This window comes from Bombina bombina, chromosome 6 (genome assembly GCF_027579735.1).
Source record: "Bombina bombina isolate aBomBom1 chromosome 6, aBomBom1.pri, whole genome shotgun sequence".
In the NCBI taxonomy this organism is placed as follows: domain Eukaryota; kingdom Metazoa; phylum Chordata; class Amphibia; order Anura; family Bombinatoridae; genus Bombina; species Bombina bombina.
In genome coordinates, this window is record NC_069504.1 from 253,365,961 (window position 1) to 253,383,296 (window position 17,336).

Sequence of the window (17,336 nt, forward strand, 5' to 3'; positions counted from 1 at the left end):
TGGCGTGCAGGTTACTCTGCTATGAGGTATGTTCAGTTACAATTTTTTCTAGAAATGGAAAATGCTGCTGATACCGGATTAATATAAGTTAAGCCTGAATACAGTGATTTAATAGCGACTGGTTTCATGCTTACTCTAAGGGGTAATACCCTTATAAAATTGCAATATAAAACGTTTGCTGGCATGTTTAATCGTTTTTATAGATGCTTTGGTGATAAAACTTTATTGGGGCCTAGTTTTTTCCACTTGGCTGGCTTAAATTTTGCCTAGAAACAGTTTCCTGAGGCTTTCCACTGTTGTAGTATGAGTGGGAGGGGCCTATTTTAGCGCTTTTTTGCGCAGTTAAAATTACAGACTGAGACATCCAGCTTCCCTCAGAAGTCCCCTGAATGCTATAGGACATCTCTAATGGGCTCAAAGGCTTTCCAAAGTCGTTTATTGGGGAAGGTAGGGCCACAGCGGAGCTGTGGCAGTTTGTTGTGACTGTTAAACGTCTATCGTTTTTTTTATCCGTTTTTTGAACTAAGGGGTTAATCATCCATTAGCAAGTGGGTGCAATGCTCTGTTAGCTTATTACATACACTGTAAAATTTCGTTTGTTTTACTGCCTTTTTTCACTGTTTTTCAAATTTTGACAAAATTTGTTTCTCTTAAAGGCACAGTACCGTTTTTTTATATTTGCTTGTTAACTTGATTTAAAGTATTTTCCAAGCTTGCTAGTCTCATTGCTAGTCTGTACAAACATGTCTGACATAGAGGAAACTCCTTGTTCATTATGTTTAAAAGCCATGGTGGAACCCCCTCTTAGAATGTGTACCAAATGTACTTATTTCACTTTAAGCAATAAAGATCATATTCTGTCTTATCACCAGAGGAATCTGACGAGGGGGAAGTTATGCCGACTAACTCTCCCCACGTGTCAGATCCTTTGACTCCCGCTCAAGGGACTCACACTCGAATGGCGCCAAGTACATCTAGGGCGCCCATAGCGATTACTTTACAAGACATGGCGGCAGTCATGTATAATACACTGTCAGCGGTATTAGCCAGACTACCTGAATTTAGAGGTAAGCGAGATAGCTCTGGGGTTAGAGGAAATGCAGAGCATACTGACGCTTTAAGAACCATGTCTGACTCAAGAAAGATACCCGATTCTGATATTTCTACATTTAAATTTAAGCTTGAACACCTCCGCGTGTTGCTCAGGGAGGTTTTAGCTGCTCTGAATGACTGTGATACAATTGCAGTGCCAGAGAAATTGTGTAGACTGGATAAATACTATGCAGTGCCAGTGTGTACTGATGTTTTTCCAGTACCTAAAAGGTTTACAGACATTATTAATAAGGAATGGGATAGACAAGGTGTGCCGTTCTCTCCCCCTTTTTTTTTTAGAAAAATGTTTCCAATAGACGCCACCACATGGGACTTATGGCAGACAGTCCCTAAGGTGGAGGGAGCAGTTTCTACTCTAGCAAAGCGTACTACTATCCCAGTCGAGGACATTTGTGCTTTTTTAGATCCAATGGATAAGAAATTAGGTTACCTTAAGAAAATGTTTATTCAACAAGGTTTTATCCTACAGCCCCTTTGCCTGCATTGCTCCTGTCACTGCTGTTGCGGAGTTCTGGTTTGAGTCTCTGGAAGAGGCCTTACAGGTAGCGACTCCATTGGATGACATACTTGGTAAGCTTAGAGCACTTAAGCTAGCCAATTCTTTTGTTTCTGATGCCATTGTTCATTTGACTAAACTAACGGCTAAGAATTCTAGTTTTGCTATACAGGCGCGCAGGGCGCTATGGCTTAAATCATGGTCAGCTGACGTGACTTCAAAATCTAAGCTGCTTAACATTCCCTTCAAGGGGCAGACCCTATTCGGGCCTGGTTTGAAGGAGATTATTGCTGATATCACTGGAGGAAAAGGTCATGCCCTTCCTCAGGACAGGTCCAAATCAAGGGCCAAACAGTCTATTTTTCGTGCCTTTCGAAACTTCAAGGCAGGTGCGGCATCAACTTCCTCTAATGCAAAACAAGAGGGAACTTTTGCTCAGTTCAAGACGGTCTGGAGACCAAATCAGACCTGGAACAAAGGTAAGCAGGCCAAAAAGCCTGCTGCTGCCTCTAAGACAGCATGAAGGAACGGCCCCCTATCCGGTAACGGATCTAGTAGGGGGCAGACTTTCACTCTTCGCCCAGGCGTGGGCAAGAGATGTCCAGGATCCCTGGGCGTTGGAAATTATATCCCAGGGATATCTTCTGGACTTCAAAGCTTCCCCCCCAAAAGGGAGATTTCACCTTTCACAATTATCTGCAAACCAGATAAAAAGAGAGGCATTCTTACACTGTGTACGAGACCTCCTAGTTATGGGAGTGATCCATCCAGTTCCAAAGGAGGAACAGTGACAGGGTTTTTACTCAAATCTGTTTGTGGTTCCCAATAAAGAGGGAACCTTCAGACCAATTTTGGATCTAAAGATCTTAAACAAATTCCTCAGAGTTCCATCATTCAAGATGGAAACTATTCGTACCATCCTAGCTATGATCCAGGAGGGTCAATATATGACTACAGTGGATTTAAAGGATGCTTATCTTCACATTCCTATACACAAAGATCATCGGTTTCTCAGGTTTGCCTTTCTAGACAGGCATTACCAGTTTGTAGCTCTTCCCTTTGGATTAGCTACAGCCCCAAGAATCTTTACGAAGGTTCTAGGGTCGCTTAGACGACATCCTGATACAGGCGTCAAACTTCCAAATTGCCATGTCTCATACGGACGTAGTACTGGCATTTCTGAGGTCGCATGGGTGGAAAGTGAACGAGGAAAAGAGTTCTCTATCCCCACTCACAAGAGTTTCCTTCCTAGGAACTCTGATAGATTCTGTAGAAATGAAAATGTACCTGACGGAGTCCAGGTTATCAAAGCTTCTAAATTCCTGCCGTGTTCTTCATTCCATTCCGCGCCCTTCGGTGGCTCAGTGTATGGAAGTTATCTGCTTAATGGTAGCGGCAATGGACATAGTGCCGTTTGCACGCTTACATCTCAGACCGCTGCAACTATGCATGCTCAGTCAGTGGAACGGGGATTACACAGATTTGTCCCCTCTACTAAATCTGGATCAAGATACCAGGGATTCTCTTCTCTGGTGGCTATCTCGGGTCCATCTGTCCAAAAGTATGACCTTTCGCAGGCCAGATTGGACAATTGTAACAACAGATGCCAGCCTTCTAGGTTGGGGTGCAGTCTAGAACTCCCTGAAGGCTCAGGGATCGTGGACTCAGGAGGAGTCACTCCTTCCAATAAATATTCTGGAACGGAGTGCGATTTTCAATGCTCTTCAGGCTTGGCCTCAGCTAGCAACACTGAGGTTCATCAGATTTCAGTCGGACAACATCACGACTGTGGCATACATCAACCATCAAGGGGGAACAAGGAGTTCCCTAGCGATGTTAGAAGTCTCAAAGATAATTCGCTGGGCAGAGATTCACTCTTGCCACCTGTCAGCTATCCATATCCCAGGTGTAGAGAACTGGGAGGCAGATTTTCTAAGTCGACAGACTTTTCATCTGGGGGAGTGGGAACTCCATCCGGAGGTGTTTGCACAATTGATTCATCGTTGGGGCAAATCAGAACTGGATCTCATGGCGTCTCGCCAGAACGCCAAGCTTCCCTGTTACGGATCCAGGTCCAGGGACCCCAAGGCAACGCTGATAAATGCTCTAGCAGCGCCCTGGTCTTTCAACCTGGCTTATGTGTTTCCACCATTTCCTCTGCTCCCTAGACTGATTGCTAAGATCAAGCAGGAGAGTGCATCAGTGATTTTGATAGCGTCCTGGTATGCATATCTAGTGGACATGTCATCCTTTCCACCATGGACTCTGCCTCTGAGACAGGACCTTCTACTTCAGGGTCCTTTCAACCATCCAAATCTAATTTCTCTGAGACTGACTGCATGGAGATTGAACGCTTGATTCTATCAAGGCGTGGCTTCTCCGAGTCGGTCATTAATACCTTAATACAGGCACGAAAGCCTGTCACCAGGAAAATGTATCTTTATTGGTGTGAATCCAAGGGTTACTCATGGAGTAAGGTTAGGATTCCCAGGATATTATCCTTTCTCCAAGAAGGTTTGGAAAAAGGATTGTCAGCTATTCCTTAAAGGGACAGATTTCTGCTCTGTCTATTCTTTTACACAAGCGTCTGGCAGATATTCCAGACGTTCAGGCATTTTGTCAGGCTTTAGTTAGAATCAAGCCTGTGTTTAAACCTGTTGCTCCGCCATGGAGCTTAAATTTGGTTCTTAAGGTTCTTCAAGGAGTTCCATTTGAACCTCTTCATTCCATAGATATCAAACTTTTATCTTGGAAAGTTCTTTTTTTTTGGTAGCTATTTCCTCGGCTCGTAGAGTCTCCGAGTTATCTGCCTTACAATGTGATTCTCCTTATCTGATTTTCCATACGGATAAGATAGTCCTGCGTACCAAACCTGGGTTTTTACCTAAGGTGGTATCTAACAAGAATATCAATCAAGAGATTGTTGTTCCATCCTTGTGTCCTAATCCTTCTTTAAAGAAGGAATGTCTATTACACAATCTGGACGTGGTTCGTGCTTTAAAGTTTTACTTACAAGCTACTAAAGATTTTCGTCAAACATCCGCTTTGTTTGTTGTCTACTCTATACAGAGGGAGAGGTCAAAAGGCTTCGGCAACCTCTTTCTTTTTGGCTAAGAAGCATAATCCGCTTAGCCTATGAGACTGCTGGACAGCAGCCTCCTGAAAGGATTACAGCTCATTCTACTAGAGCTGTGGCTTCCACTTGGGGCTTTAAAAATGAGGCTTCTGTTGAACAGATTTGCAAGGCGGTGACTTGGTCTTCGCTTCATACTTTTTAAAAATTCTACAAATTTGTTACTTTTGCTTCTTCAGAGGCTATTTTTGGGAGAGAGGTTTTACAGGCAGTGGTACCTTCCGTTTAAGTACCTGCCTTGTCCCTCCCTTCATCCGTGTACCTAAAGCTTTGGTATTGGTATCCCACAAGTTGATGATCCGTGGACTGGATACACCTTACAAGAGAAAACACAATTTATGCTTACCTGATAAATTTATTTCTCTTGTGGTGTATCCAGTCCACGGCCGCCCTGTCATTTTAAGGCAGGTAATTTTTAAATTTAAACTACAGTCACCACTGCACCCTATGGTTTCTCCTTTCTCGGCTTGTTTTCGGTCGAATGACTGGATATGGCAGTTAGTGGAGGAGCTATATAACAGCTCTGCTGTGGGTGTCCTCTTGAAACTTCCTGTTGGGAATGGGAATATCCCACAAGTAATGGATGATCCATGGACTATTTGGGTTTTTCTGTCTTGTGGATGTTCAGACACGTGGCACGGTTTCTTCTTGGCTGTCCCGGTCGAGGCGTGGAGTGCTCATATAATTTGTGTTTCTTGTTTTTGTCAACAAGTTCAGCTAAGCATTCTAGAGGACCTTTGGGTCCGTGAGTTAGGAAGGATTGTTTCAGTCCTTATTAGCCCTCAATCTGGTTGACTAAGTCAGGGGAGTTCCGCTGCATCACTTTCTCTTGGGTCTGATATTATCGGGACCTAGAGTTTCCTCCCCCATGCTGTGGAGGGTTGGAGGGCTTAGTGCCCTCTTGCCGCTGATTTGAGCGGTTTGGCCTTCTGAGACTCTGGGAGCAGCTGCAGCTATTTGCACATTGACTGTGTAATATCAAGCTGTTTTCATGAGACCTTTTTGGTTCCTCTGTTTCTCCGTATGGGTTGGGTCTCCTTTTAGGGACTGAGTTTACCCCCTGGGAGATGGTTGTTCCCTTTTAGGGACTCTGGGTGTGGTCTCCTTTGGGCTCTGCTTAGGGTTCTTCCCCGGAGCTGGGGATGCTCCGCATCCTTTTCTCTCTGTGACCCTCTGATGTATGGAGGTGATGTGGAGACCAGCCTTTTGCTAGAGTGTTTTTGGCCTTGAGGTATCCCCTTGCTTGTGGTCTTGTGGCTCTAGTGTTGTTGTACAACTTTTAACCCCTTAGCTCCTTTGAAGCGTTGGACATCGGCAAGGGGTGTTCTCTTCCTTGGGTCGGGACTTGCAAGTTTTTCTTGTTATCCTGTTTATCTGGATATTGCATTGATATCTCCGTGGGTCTGTTTTTTATATCAGATGGGGTGTTAAGTTCTCGGTTATTGTTTGTTTAAGCAATTGGGGGCTCGGACCTATCTTCACTTGGGCTATGACCTTTACTCTGACTTTTTGAATGTCGGGCCCTTTGCTAGATTCCTTTGGGTCTACGGCCTTGTTGTCTGTTCCTAAGGAGTCGGGTTGGCACCTGTGCTCTGTTGAAATGGCTGTGGCCATTCTTCCACTCGTGTTTTTTTTTAGCTGGTGTTGGGGTTCTTCTGTTCCCCTGTTCAGACCTGCCGACGCTTGGGCTGGCCCGGCTGGGAGTAGGTTCTGAGATGCGTGGTCATCTTCCTGATCTAGGTTGGAATAGTTGCTAGCTCCCTGAGGTTGCAAGCAGGAGGTCCAGGGTACCAATCCACCTTCTAGTTCTGGTTGTAACCTTATATTCTTGGGGGTGCAGTGGGCCTCGTTGAGTTTATGTGCTTCCTCCTTTTGGAGACCTATGTTTAGGTCTGGCGGCTTAGATTGCCTAGAGTGTGCTCTCTGGGGGTTTTTTTGGCAATCTGTTCTCTTGCTGGCCGCTTTTTACTTCTCAGCATGTATTCTTCTGTGTCATCCTGATGACTGTGTGTTCTTGACTCTGGGGTTTTTTTTCTGTCTGGGTCTGAAGCATGTTTTTTGTCGGAATACTTCATTATTCTACGTTCTGACGATGTGAGTTGTCTTTTAGTGCTTTGCACGATGTTGACAGAAAAGTTTCTCTGTTCTGATGCCTGGTCCTAAACTTCTGGTTTCTGCTTGATCTGGGTGTAGCCTCCCTTTGTTTGTCAGGACCCATTTGGGTCTTTGAGATGGGCTCACTATTGGGGCTTTTCCTTCTATGAATTTTGTGCTGACCTTTCGGTTTCCCTTTGGTTCTTCCTTGCCCTATCCCTTTGGGAATTTAGCCTAGTGTTCCCTTCGTTAGTGAGGGGTGAGTGGTGAGGGACTGACTATTGGGCGACGGTGTCTCCTGGAGGACTGTTGGCTCAGTTGATTCCGATTTTGCGGTCTGTGTCCTTGGGGATTTTCCTTTTCAAAGTTTTCTCGGCTTCCGACGAAGCAGGGTTTTTGTTGGGTAATGGTTCAGGCTTTTCTCCCTCAGAATGGACCGCCTACTGTTCCCTCCCGTCTTGTCATTCAGTGTCCTCTGTGGCTTGGGTATGGTTTTCCCAAAAGTAATGAATGCAGCTGTGGACTCTTTCCACAGCTCCCCAACCGTATTTATGTGGGGCGTCATTTATTCTTCTGGCATTTTTCACCCTGATATTTCTTCTACTGTTGCTTGTTCCTCGGCAGAATGACTAGGGGATGAGGGAAGTGGGAGGAGTATTTAAGCCTTTGGCTGGGGTGTCTTTGCTTCCTCCTGGTGGCAAGGTTCTTAATTCCCAAAAGTAATGAATGCAGCTGTGGACTCTTTCCATCAGGAGAAAAGAAAATTATCAGGTAAGCATAATTTAAGTTTTTAAAAACACATCAAACAAAGAATTTTTAGCCGTTTACAAGCAACAATATTTCTCTTGTAAGATGTATCGAGTCCACGGATTCATCCTTTACTTGTGGGATATTCTCCTTCCCAACAGGAAGTGGCAAAGAGAGCACACAGCAGAGCTGTCCATATAGCTCCCCCTCTAGCTCAACCCCCCAGTCATTCTCTTTGCCGGCTCTAAGCAATCGGAAGGGTAAAGTGAATGTGGTAGAAAAATTGTAGTTTTTATTTTCAACAAGCAAGATTTTGTTATTTTAAATGGTACCGGTGGGTACTATTTACTCTCTAGCAGATAGGAGATGAAGATTTCTGCAGGGAGGAAGATGATTTTAGCATGTTGTAACTAAAATCCACTGCTGTTCCCACACAGGACTGAGGAGTACAAGAAAACTTCAGTTGGGGGGAACGGTTTGCAGGTTAGGCTGCAATAAGGTATGTTCAGTCTTTTTTCTTCTAGACAAGACTGTGATAATGCTAAAGAAGACTGATAATATCCCCATGAGGGAAGGGTAAGCTGTATTCAGAGACTAAGTATGGAATTTCAAGCTTACATAACAGGGCTAGTTTATGCTGGTTGACACTATTTTCAAGGCAAACGGTTTTTTATTGAAAATATTGTTTTTTGAGACACTTTGAAGGTTCCTTTGGGTTTCTTTCAGGGGTTGTTACCCACATGGCTAATATTAAAACACTTTGGAGTGTTTCTTTAGGCCTCACAAGCACCGTAGTGAGGTGGGAGGGGCCTAATTTTACGCCTCTGTTGCACAGTTATATTTGACTAGAAGTTCAGGCTGTTTCACATGGAAGGGTCCTGCTGAATTTTGAGGGCCTATAAGAAGCTTTTTCCCCACAAATCTGGTTCCTAAGGGAAGGTAGGGCCACAGCAGAGCTGTGGCAAGGTGCTGAACGTTTTTTAACCGTTTTTTTGGCTTACTGTCGATACGGTTTGGGCATTAAGGGGTTAATCGTTTTTATTGCTAGTGGTGCAATCTTACTATTGCTTTAGGTACATACTTAAAAAATTTCGAAATGTTTGCTGCATTTTTCACTGTTTTGCAAAATTGTGTGCCTTTTTTATCTCTTAAAGGCACAGTAACGTTTTTTTCAAAGTGTGTTTTTACTTGATTAAAGTGATTTCCAAGCCTGCTTGTTTAACTACTAGCCTATTTAAACATGTCTGACACCAAGGAAAATCCTTGTTCAATGTGTTTAGAAGCCATGGTGGAACCCCCTCTCAGAATGTGTCCCACTTGTACTGATATGTCTATACACTTTAAAGATCATATTGTTACACTTAAAAATGGGGCCCAAGATGATTCTCAGACAGAAGGTAACAAGGTTAGCCCGTCAACCTCTCCCCAAGTGTCACAACCAGTTACGCCCGATCAAACGACGCCTAGCGCGTCTAACTCTTTTACCTTGCAAGATTTGGCGGCAGTTATGAATAATACCCTCTCAGTGTTCTTATTTAAACTGCCCGTGTTACCTGCAAAGCGTGATAGCTCTGTTTTAAGAACAGATTATGAGCATTCTGACGCTTTAGTAGCCGTATCCGATATATCCTCACAACGCTCTGAAGTTGGGGCTAGGGATGGGCTGTCTGAGGGAGAAATTTCCGATTCAGGAAAGGTTTCTCCTCAGACAGATTCAGATACGTTGGCTTTTAAATTTAAACTAGAACACCTCCGCTTATTGCTCAGGGAGGTATTAGTTACTCCGGATGACTGCGACCCTTTGGTGGTTCCAGAGAAACTGTGTAAAATGTACAAGTACCTGGAAGTTCCTGTTTACACTGATGTGTTCCCGGTCCCTAAGAGGATTGCGGATATCGTTACTAGGGAGTGGGATAGACCAGGTATTCCCTTTGTTCCCCCTCCTGTTTTTAAGAAAATGTTCCTTATATCTGACCCCATGCGGGACTCGTGGCAGACGGTCCCTAAGGTGGAGGGGGCTATTTCTTCACTTGCTAAACGCACAACCATACCAATTGAAGACAGTTGTGCTTTCAAAGACCCTATGGATAAAAAATTAGAGGGTTTGCTTAAGAAACTTTTTGTTCAACAAGGTTTTCTTCTCCAACCTATTGCGTGCATGGTTCCTGTAACTACTGCAGCTGCTTTCTGGTTCGAGGCGCTGGAAGATGCGCTCCTGACTGAGACCTCATATGAGGACATTATGGACAGAATTAAGGCTCTTAAGCTGGCTAATTCTTTTATCACAAATGCCGCTTTCCAACTAGCTAAGTTAGCGGCAAAGAATTCAGGTTTCGCCATTTTAGCGCGCAGGGCGCTATGGCTAAAGTCCTGGTCGGCCGATGTGTCGTCAAAATCCAAACTCTTGAACATCCCTTTTGGGCCTGAATTGAAAGAGATTATTTAAGAAATCACTGGGGGGAAAGGCCATGCTCTTCCTCAGGACAAGTCCTTCAAGTTAAAGAACAAACAAAATAATTTTCGTTCCTTTCGGAATTTCAGGAGCGGTCTCGCTTCACCCTCCCCTGCTGCAAAGCAAGAGGGTAACGCTTCCTAACCCAGGGCAGCCTGGAAACCTTACCAGGGCTGGAACAAGGGTAAACAGGCCAAGAAGCCTGCAGCTGCCTCCAAGACAGCATGAAGGGGTAGCCCCCGATCCGGGACCGGATCTAGTAGGGGGCAGAATTTCTCTCTTCGCTCAGGCATGGGCAAGAGATGTACTCTATCCCTGGACCTTAGAGATTTTATCCCAGGGATATCTTCTAGAATTCAAGGACTCCCCTCCAAGGGGAAGGTTCCACATTTCTTGTCTGTCTACAGACCAGACAAAGAAAGAGGCGTTCTTACGCTGTGTAGAAGACCTACATACAATGGGAGTGATCCACCCAGTTCCAATGGCGGAACAAGGGCTGGGTTTTTACTCAAACCTGTTTGTGGTTCCCAAGAAAGAAGGAACTTTCAGACCAATCCTGGATCTCAAAATTCTAAACAAATTCCTCAGAGTCCCATCATTCAAGATGGAGACCATTTGGACAATCTTACCAATGATCCAGGAGGGTCAATATATGACCACCGTGGATTTAAAGGATGCGTATCTGCACATTCCTATCCACAAAGATCATCACCAGTTTCTCAGGTTCGCCTTTCTGGACAAGCATTACCAGTTTGTGGCTCTTCCTTTCGGGTTGGCCACTGCTCCCAGAATTTTCACAAAGGTGCTAGGTTCCCTCCTGGTGGTTTTAAGACCGCGGGGCATAGCAGTGGCGCCTTATCTAGACGACATCTTAATTCTGGCGTCTACTTTCCAAAGAGCCAAGTCTCACACGGAAATTGTATTGGCCTTTCTGAGGTCTCACGGGTGGAAGGTGAACATCAAAAAGAGTTCTCTCTCCCCCCTCACAAGAGTTTCCTTCCTAGGAACTCTGATAGACTCGGTAGAAATGAAAATATTTCTGACGGAGGTCAGAAAGTCAAAACTCTTAACCACTTGCCGAGCCCTTCATTCCATTCCTCGGCCATCTGTAGCTCAGTGCATGGAGACAATCGGATTAATGGTAGCGGCAATGGACATAATCCCTTTTGCACGGATACACCTCAGACCACTGCAAATATGCATGCTCAAACAGTGGAATGGGGATTATGCAGATTTGTCTCCTCAAATACAGCTCGACCAGGGGACCAGAGATTCTCTTCTCTGGTGGTTGTCTCAGGGAATGTGTTTCCGCAGACCAGAGTGGATCATCGTAACGACCGACGCCAGTCTGTTGGGCTGGGGTGCAGTCTGGGACTCCCTGAAAGCTCAGGGCTTATGGTCTCGGGAAGAGGCTCTTCTCCCGATAAACATTCTGGAACTGATGGCGATATTCAAAGCGCTTCAGGCAAGGCATGGCCTCAGCTAAATTCATCAGATTTCAGTCGGACAACATCACGACTGTAGCTTACGTTCCCTAGCAATGATGGAAGTAACCAAGATAATCAGGTGGGCGGAGGATCACTCCTGCCATCTCTCAGCAATTCACATCCCAGGAGTAGACAACTGGGAGGCGGATTTTCTAAGTCGTCAGACTTTTCACCCTGGGGAGTGGGAACTCCACCCGGAGGTATTTACCCAGCTGACTCGGCTATGGGGCACTCCAGAATTGGATCTGATGGTGTCCCGTCAGAACACCAAACTTCCTCTTTACGGGTCCAGATCCCGGGATCCCCAGGCGGTGCTGATACATGCTCTAGCAGCGCCTTGGTCCTTTAATCTGGCCTATGTTTTTCCACCGTTTCCTCTCCTCCCTCGTCTGGTTGCCAGAATCAAGCAGGAGAGGGCTTCGGTGATTCTGATAGCGCCTGCGTGGCCACGCAGGACCTGGTATACAGACCTAGTGGACATGTCATCTGTCCCACCATGGACACTACCACTGAGACAGGACCTTCTAATACAAGGTCCTTTCAAGCATCCAAATCTAATTTCTCTGCGTCTGACTGCTTGGAGATTGAACGCCTAATTCTATCAAAGCGTGGTTTCTCTGAGTCGGTTATTGATACCCTGATTCAGGCTAGAAAGCCTGTCACCAGGAAAATCTACCATAAGATTTGGCGCAAATATCTTTTTTGGTGTGAATCCAAGGGCTACTCATGGAGTAAGATTAGGATTCCCAGGATATTGTCCTTTTTCCAAGAAGGAATGGAGAAAGGATTATCAGCTAGTTCCTTAAAAGGACGGATATCTGCTTTGTCTATCCTTTTACACAAACGTCTGGTACCAGACGTTCAAGCATTTAGTCAGGCTTTAGTCAGAATCAAGCCTGTTTATAGACCTGTGGCTCCGCCATGGAGTCTGAATTTAGTTCTTTCAGTTCTGCAAGGGGTTCCGTTTGAACCTTTACATTCCATAGATATTAAGCTTTTATCTTGGAAAGTTTTGTTTTCAGTAGCTATCTCTTCTGCTCGAAGTGTTTCAGAGCTATCTGCTTTACAGTGTGATTCACCTTACCTGGTTTTCCATGCAGATAAGGTAGTTTTGCGTACCAAACCTGGTTTTCTTCCTAAGGTTGTGTCTAATAAGAATATTAACCAGGAAATTGTTGTTCCTTCTCTGTGTCCTAATCCTTCTTCTACGAAGGAACGTCTGTTACACAATCTTGATGTAGTTCATGCTTTAAGGTTCTATTTACAAGCAACTAAGGATTCCAGACAAACACCTTCATTGTTTGTTATCTATTCTGGTAAGAGGAGAGGTCAGAAGGCGACTGCTACCTCTCTTTCCTTTTGGCTGAAAAGTATCATCCGCTGTGGCTTCCACATGGGCTTTTAAAAATGAGGCTTCTGTTGAACAGATTTGTAAGGCAGCGACTTGGTCTTCGCTGCGTACTTATTCCAAATTTTACAAATTCGATACTTTTGCTTCTTCGGAGGCTATTTTTGGGGGAGAGGTTTTACAAGCAGTAGTGCCTTCCGTTTAAGGTACCTGTCTTGTTCCCTCCCTTCATCCGTGTCCTAAAGCTTTGGTATTGGTATCCCACAAGTAAAGGATGAATCCGTGGACTCGATACATCTTACAAGAGAAAACAGAATTTATGCTTACCTGATAAATTACTTTCTCTTGTGATGTATCGAGTCCACGGCCCGCCCTGGCTATTAAGTCAGGTAGCTTTTTTGTTAAACTACAGTCACCACTGCACACTATGGTTTCTCCTTTTTCTTCCTAACCTTCGGTCGAATGACTGGGGGGTGGAGCTAGAGGGGGAGCTATATGGACAGCTCTGCTGTGTGCTCTCTTTGCCACTTCCTGTTGGGAAGGAGAATATCCCACAAGTAAAGGATGAATCCGTGGACTCGATACATCACAAGAGAAAGTAATTTATCAGGTAAGCATAAATTCTGTTTTTTAGATAGACGTTGATTAGAAAGTTTAATTGACTGACCAAGATTTTATTGGCTCATAGTAAGTAAAAAGAAAAAAATATCAATACCTATTAACATCCTGGTTTGTTTCTTCTAACCTTAGTTGCAATATCATCCTGCACAGAAGAAAACATGAATGCCAACGAAAAAGCACAAGTTTGTTTTCCTCTTTACAAGAATATGATAGCTTTACAAATTCTGCTTAACCGGTAAGTTTTTAAAAACACTTGTTTTACAAGGGGCCATGTTTATCATATACCTGACTGTTGACTTCCTTTAAGATATGAAGCAGTGATAGCGCTTTGTAAGCAACTACTGGAGTCGTTTTGCTGTAATGTTGAGATAATAGAAGCCTTCAGCTCTGTTTATCTGAAGATGGACCAGCCTGAAAGTGCCATAAATGTCTGGCTTTCAGCAGCTCAGAAGAATGTTGGCAGTGCCCAGATTTTGTATTATGTCTGCAAGTTCCTATGTGTCCAGGTAAATATTGTGTTACAAGGGTACAATTGTGCACAGTTTGATTTTGAATTTATTTTATATAAAAGTCTTAATGTCGCACAATGTTCTACATATGTATTTGTATAAATATTTTTTTTCATCATGAGTTATTAGTACAAATTTTGAAAGCTAGTGTCCAATTAAAATTCTTAATGTTTCTAGAACCATCACCCATATTGTGTTTTGTGAAACCTTAGTGTTCTTTTGGTATGGTTAGCAGTTCCATACAATAATTGCCACACAGGTTTTCAGTTTGCTGAAAGAACTACTCAGGGAGCACTTTGCAAGGCCATGGCAATACTTATGAATGTGTGTTAAATGCATCTTACAAGTTAAAGGGACAGTCAACACTCGAGATAACAGTATCCAATATTTAAAAATAAAAACTGTTATCTCGAGTGTTGACTGTCCCTTTAAGGCTTTTTGAGTACACTGTTAAAAGGATATTATGACCTGATACAATTAACAGCATTTTGAATATTTAAATGCAAAATATAGAATTTACATAGCTTAATCTACTTTGTTAGTGATAAGTTGATTTAGATCATACAGTTTGGTATTTCTTAATCCTTTTTTTATTTTTATTTTATTTTCCTGCTATACAGGGCCATTTAGATTGCATTCCCACTTTAATAGATGAATTTGTAGCATTCTTCTTTGATGATCTTAATAAGGAACATAAACCCATAGACCTTCTGAGGTAAATATTAAAACTTTTGTATGCCTTTTTCTATTTTTGGGTGGGCCATGCTATTTTTTTTTTTTTTAGAAGCTGTCTATATAACATTCCAGAGTATAATAATGAATTACACTTTGGCATATCTTCAGTATCTGAATAAACTGTGGATGGTCACATGCATGTTAATATGTTCATAATTTTTTTAGTATGTATTTCTGCACTATTTATTCTTTTGTGAAATGAGGATAGTCCATAGGGATCTATAACATGATATAATTCCTGCCACTAGGAAGAGGCCAAGAACCCACACAAGCTTAAATTACCTCACATCTTTAGTAAGTTTTGTTCTTGAACTCCATAAGAAGGTTGAGAATAGAGGTGTTTAAGCTACTTGCTTAAGGATTAATATTTGGGAGCTCAGACCAATGTGAGACCCTTATCCCTGGGACATATCATTCACATAGACAGAAGAGGTAGTTGAATGATACAGGGACATAGCCATCTACATTAGCCAATAAACAGGGTATTCCTGTCTACCTTTTTTTTTTTTTTTTTTTTTTTTTTTTATATTTTTTATTAAAGATTTTTCACTAACTAGCAATTTCAAAAGGAAAAAAATTACACACATTATGACATAAGTCTACAGATTACATGGTAACGTCTACCTTTTTCTTTTATCACTATATGCCTGTTATTTTCATACACTGCTATAGTGGGAGTTTGCACAATATGGAACCCAGTGAGTGAATCTGTCCCCATTGAATCTATGTTCAACACTATGGAAGAGGGTCCTACAGATGCCTCTCCATGTCCATACTTGCGTCTCTTGCAAATCTTTTCCAGTGTACCAGGTTAATCAACTTTTGTAATAGGTGTTTACCTTAATATATGCATGCAAATCCGTTGCATACCTCTACTTCTAAGGAATCATGTACTGTGTATATTACTCAGGGAGCCTATACTGACTTTACTCCTGAGTTTAAAGATAAAGGAAAAACAGCTTTGGTAATCTTGATTGCTTCAGCCTGGCCCCGCAGTACATGTTATGTAGATCCAGTTGCAGATGTATTCATCTCCTCCATGACTTCTTCCTCTAAAACAAGATCTGTTGTCTCAAGAGCCTCTTTTCCATCAGGGTTTAACGGCATGGAGGTTAATCGCCTAGTTTTAAACCATAGTTTCTTTCATGTAATTAGCAAGAGTCCATGAGCTAGTGACGTATGGGATATACATTCCTACCAGGAGGGGCAAAGTTTCCCAAACCTTAAAATGCCTATAAATACACCCCTCACCACACCCACAATTCAGTTTTACAAACTTTGCCTCCTATGGAGGTGGTGAAGTAAGTTTGTGCTAGATTCTACGTTGATATGCGCTCCGCAGCAGGTTGGAGCCCGGTTTTCCTCTCAGCGTGCAGTGAATGTCAGAGGGATGTGAGGAGAGTATTGCCTATTTCTCCAACATAGGTGTGTCCGGTCCACGGCGTCATCCTTACTTGTGGGATATTCTCTTCCCCAACAGGAAATGGCAAAGAGCCCAGCAAAGCTGGTCACATGATCCCTCCTAGGCTCCGCCTACCCCAGTCATTCTCTTTGCCGTTGTACAGGCAACATCTCCACGGAGATGGCTTAGAGTTTTTTAGTGTTTAACTGTAGTTTTTTATTATTCAATCAAGAGTTTGTTATTTTGAAATAGTGCTGGTATGTACTATTTACTCAGAAACAGAAAAGAGATGAAGATTTCTGTTTGTATGAGGAAAATGATTTTAGCAACCGTAACTAAAATCCATGGCTGTTCCACACAGGACTGTTGAGAGCAATTAACTTCAGTTGGGGGAACAGTGTGCAGTCTCTTGCTGCTTGAGGTATGACACATTCTAACAAGACGATGTAATGCTGGAAGCTGTCATTTTCCCTATGGGATCCGGTAAGCCATGTTTATTACGATCGTAAATAAGGGCTTCACAAGGGCTTATTAAGACTGTAGACTTTTCTGGGCTAAATCGATTCATTATTAACACATATTTAGCCTTGAGGAATCATTTTATCTGGGTATTTTGATATAATAATATCGGCAGGCACTGTATTAGACACCTTATTTCTTAGGGGCTTTCCCAAAGCATAAGCAGAGCCTCATTTTCGCGCCGGTGTGGCGCACTTGTTTTTGAGAGGCATGGCATGCAGTCGCATGTGAGAGGAGCTCTGATACTTAGAAAAGACTTTCTGAAGGCGTCATTTGGTATCGTATTCCCCTTTGGGTTTGGTTGGGTCTCAGCAAAGCAGATACCAGGGACTGTAAAGGGGTTAAAGTTTTAAAACGGCTCCGGTTCCGTTATTTTAAGGGTTAAAGCTTCCAAATTTGGTGTGCAATACTTTTAAGGCTTTATGACACTGTGGTGAAAATTTGCTGAATTTTGAACAATTCCTTCATGTTTTTTCGCAATTGCAGTAATAAAGTGTGTTCAGTTTAAAATTTAAGGTGACAGTAACGGTTTTATTTTAAAACGTTTTTTGTACTTTCTTATCAAGTTTATGCCTGTTTAACATGTCTGAACTACCAGATAGACTGTGTTCTGAATGTGGGGAAGCCAGAATTCCTATTCATTTAAATAAATGTGATTTATGTGATAATGACAATGATGC

At 43.0% G+C, this 17,336-nt stretch overlaps 1 protein-coding gene across 3 annotated transcripts in view; it reads left to right on the forward strand.

Annotated features, from left to right (window-relative positions):
• Positions 1-17,336, forward strand: part of ZFC3H1 (zinc finger C3H1-type containing) — a 635,174-nt gene that overhangs the window by 439,589 nt on the left and 178,249 nt on the right. For all 3 annotated transcript variants that reach the window (XM_053716781.1, XM_053716782.1, XM_053716783.1), the window contains 3 exons: positions 13,621-13,726; positions 13,799-13,997; positions 14,621-14,715. In XM_053716781.1, the coding sequence (XP_053572756.1) occupies positions 13,621-13,726; positions 13,799-13,997; positions 14,621-14,715 (400 nt within the window). The remainder of the gene's footprint in view (positions 1-13,620; positions 13,727-13,798; positions 13,998-14,620; positions 14,716-17,336) is intronic.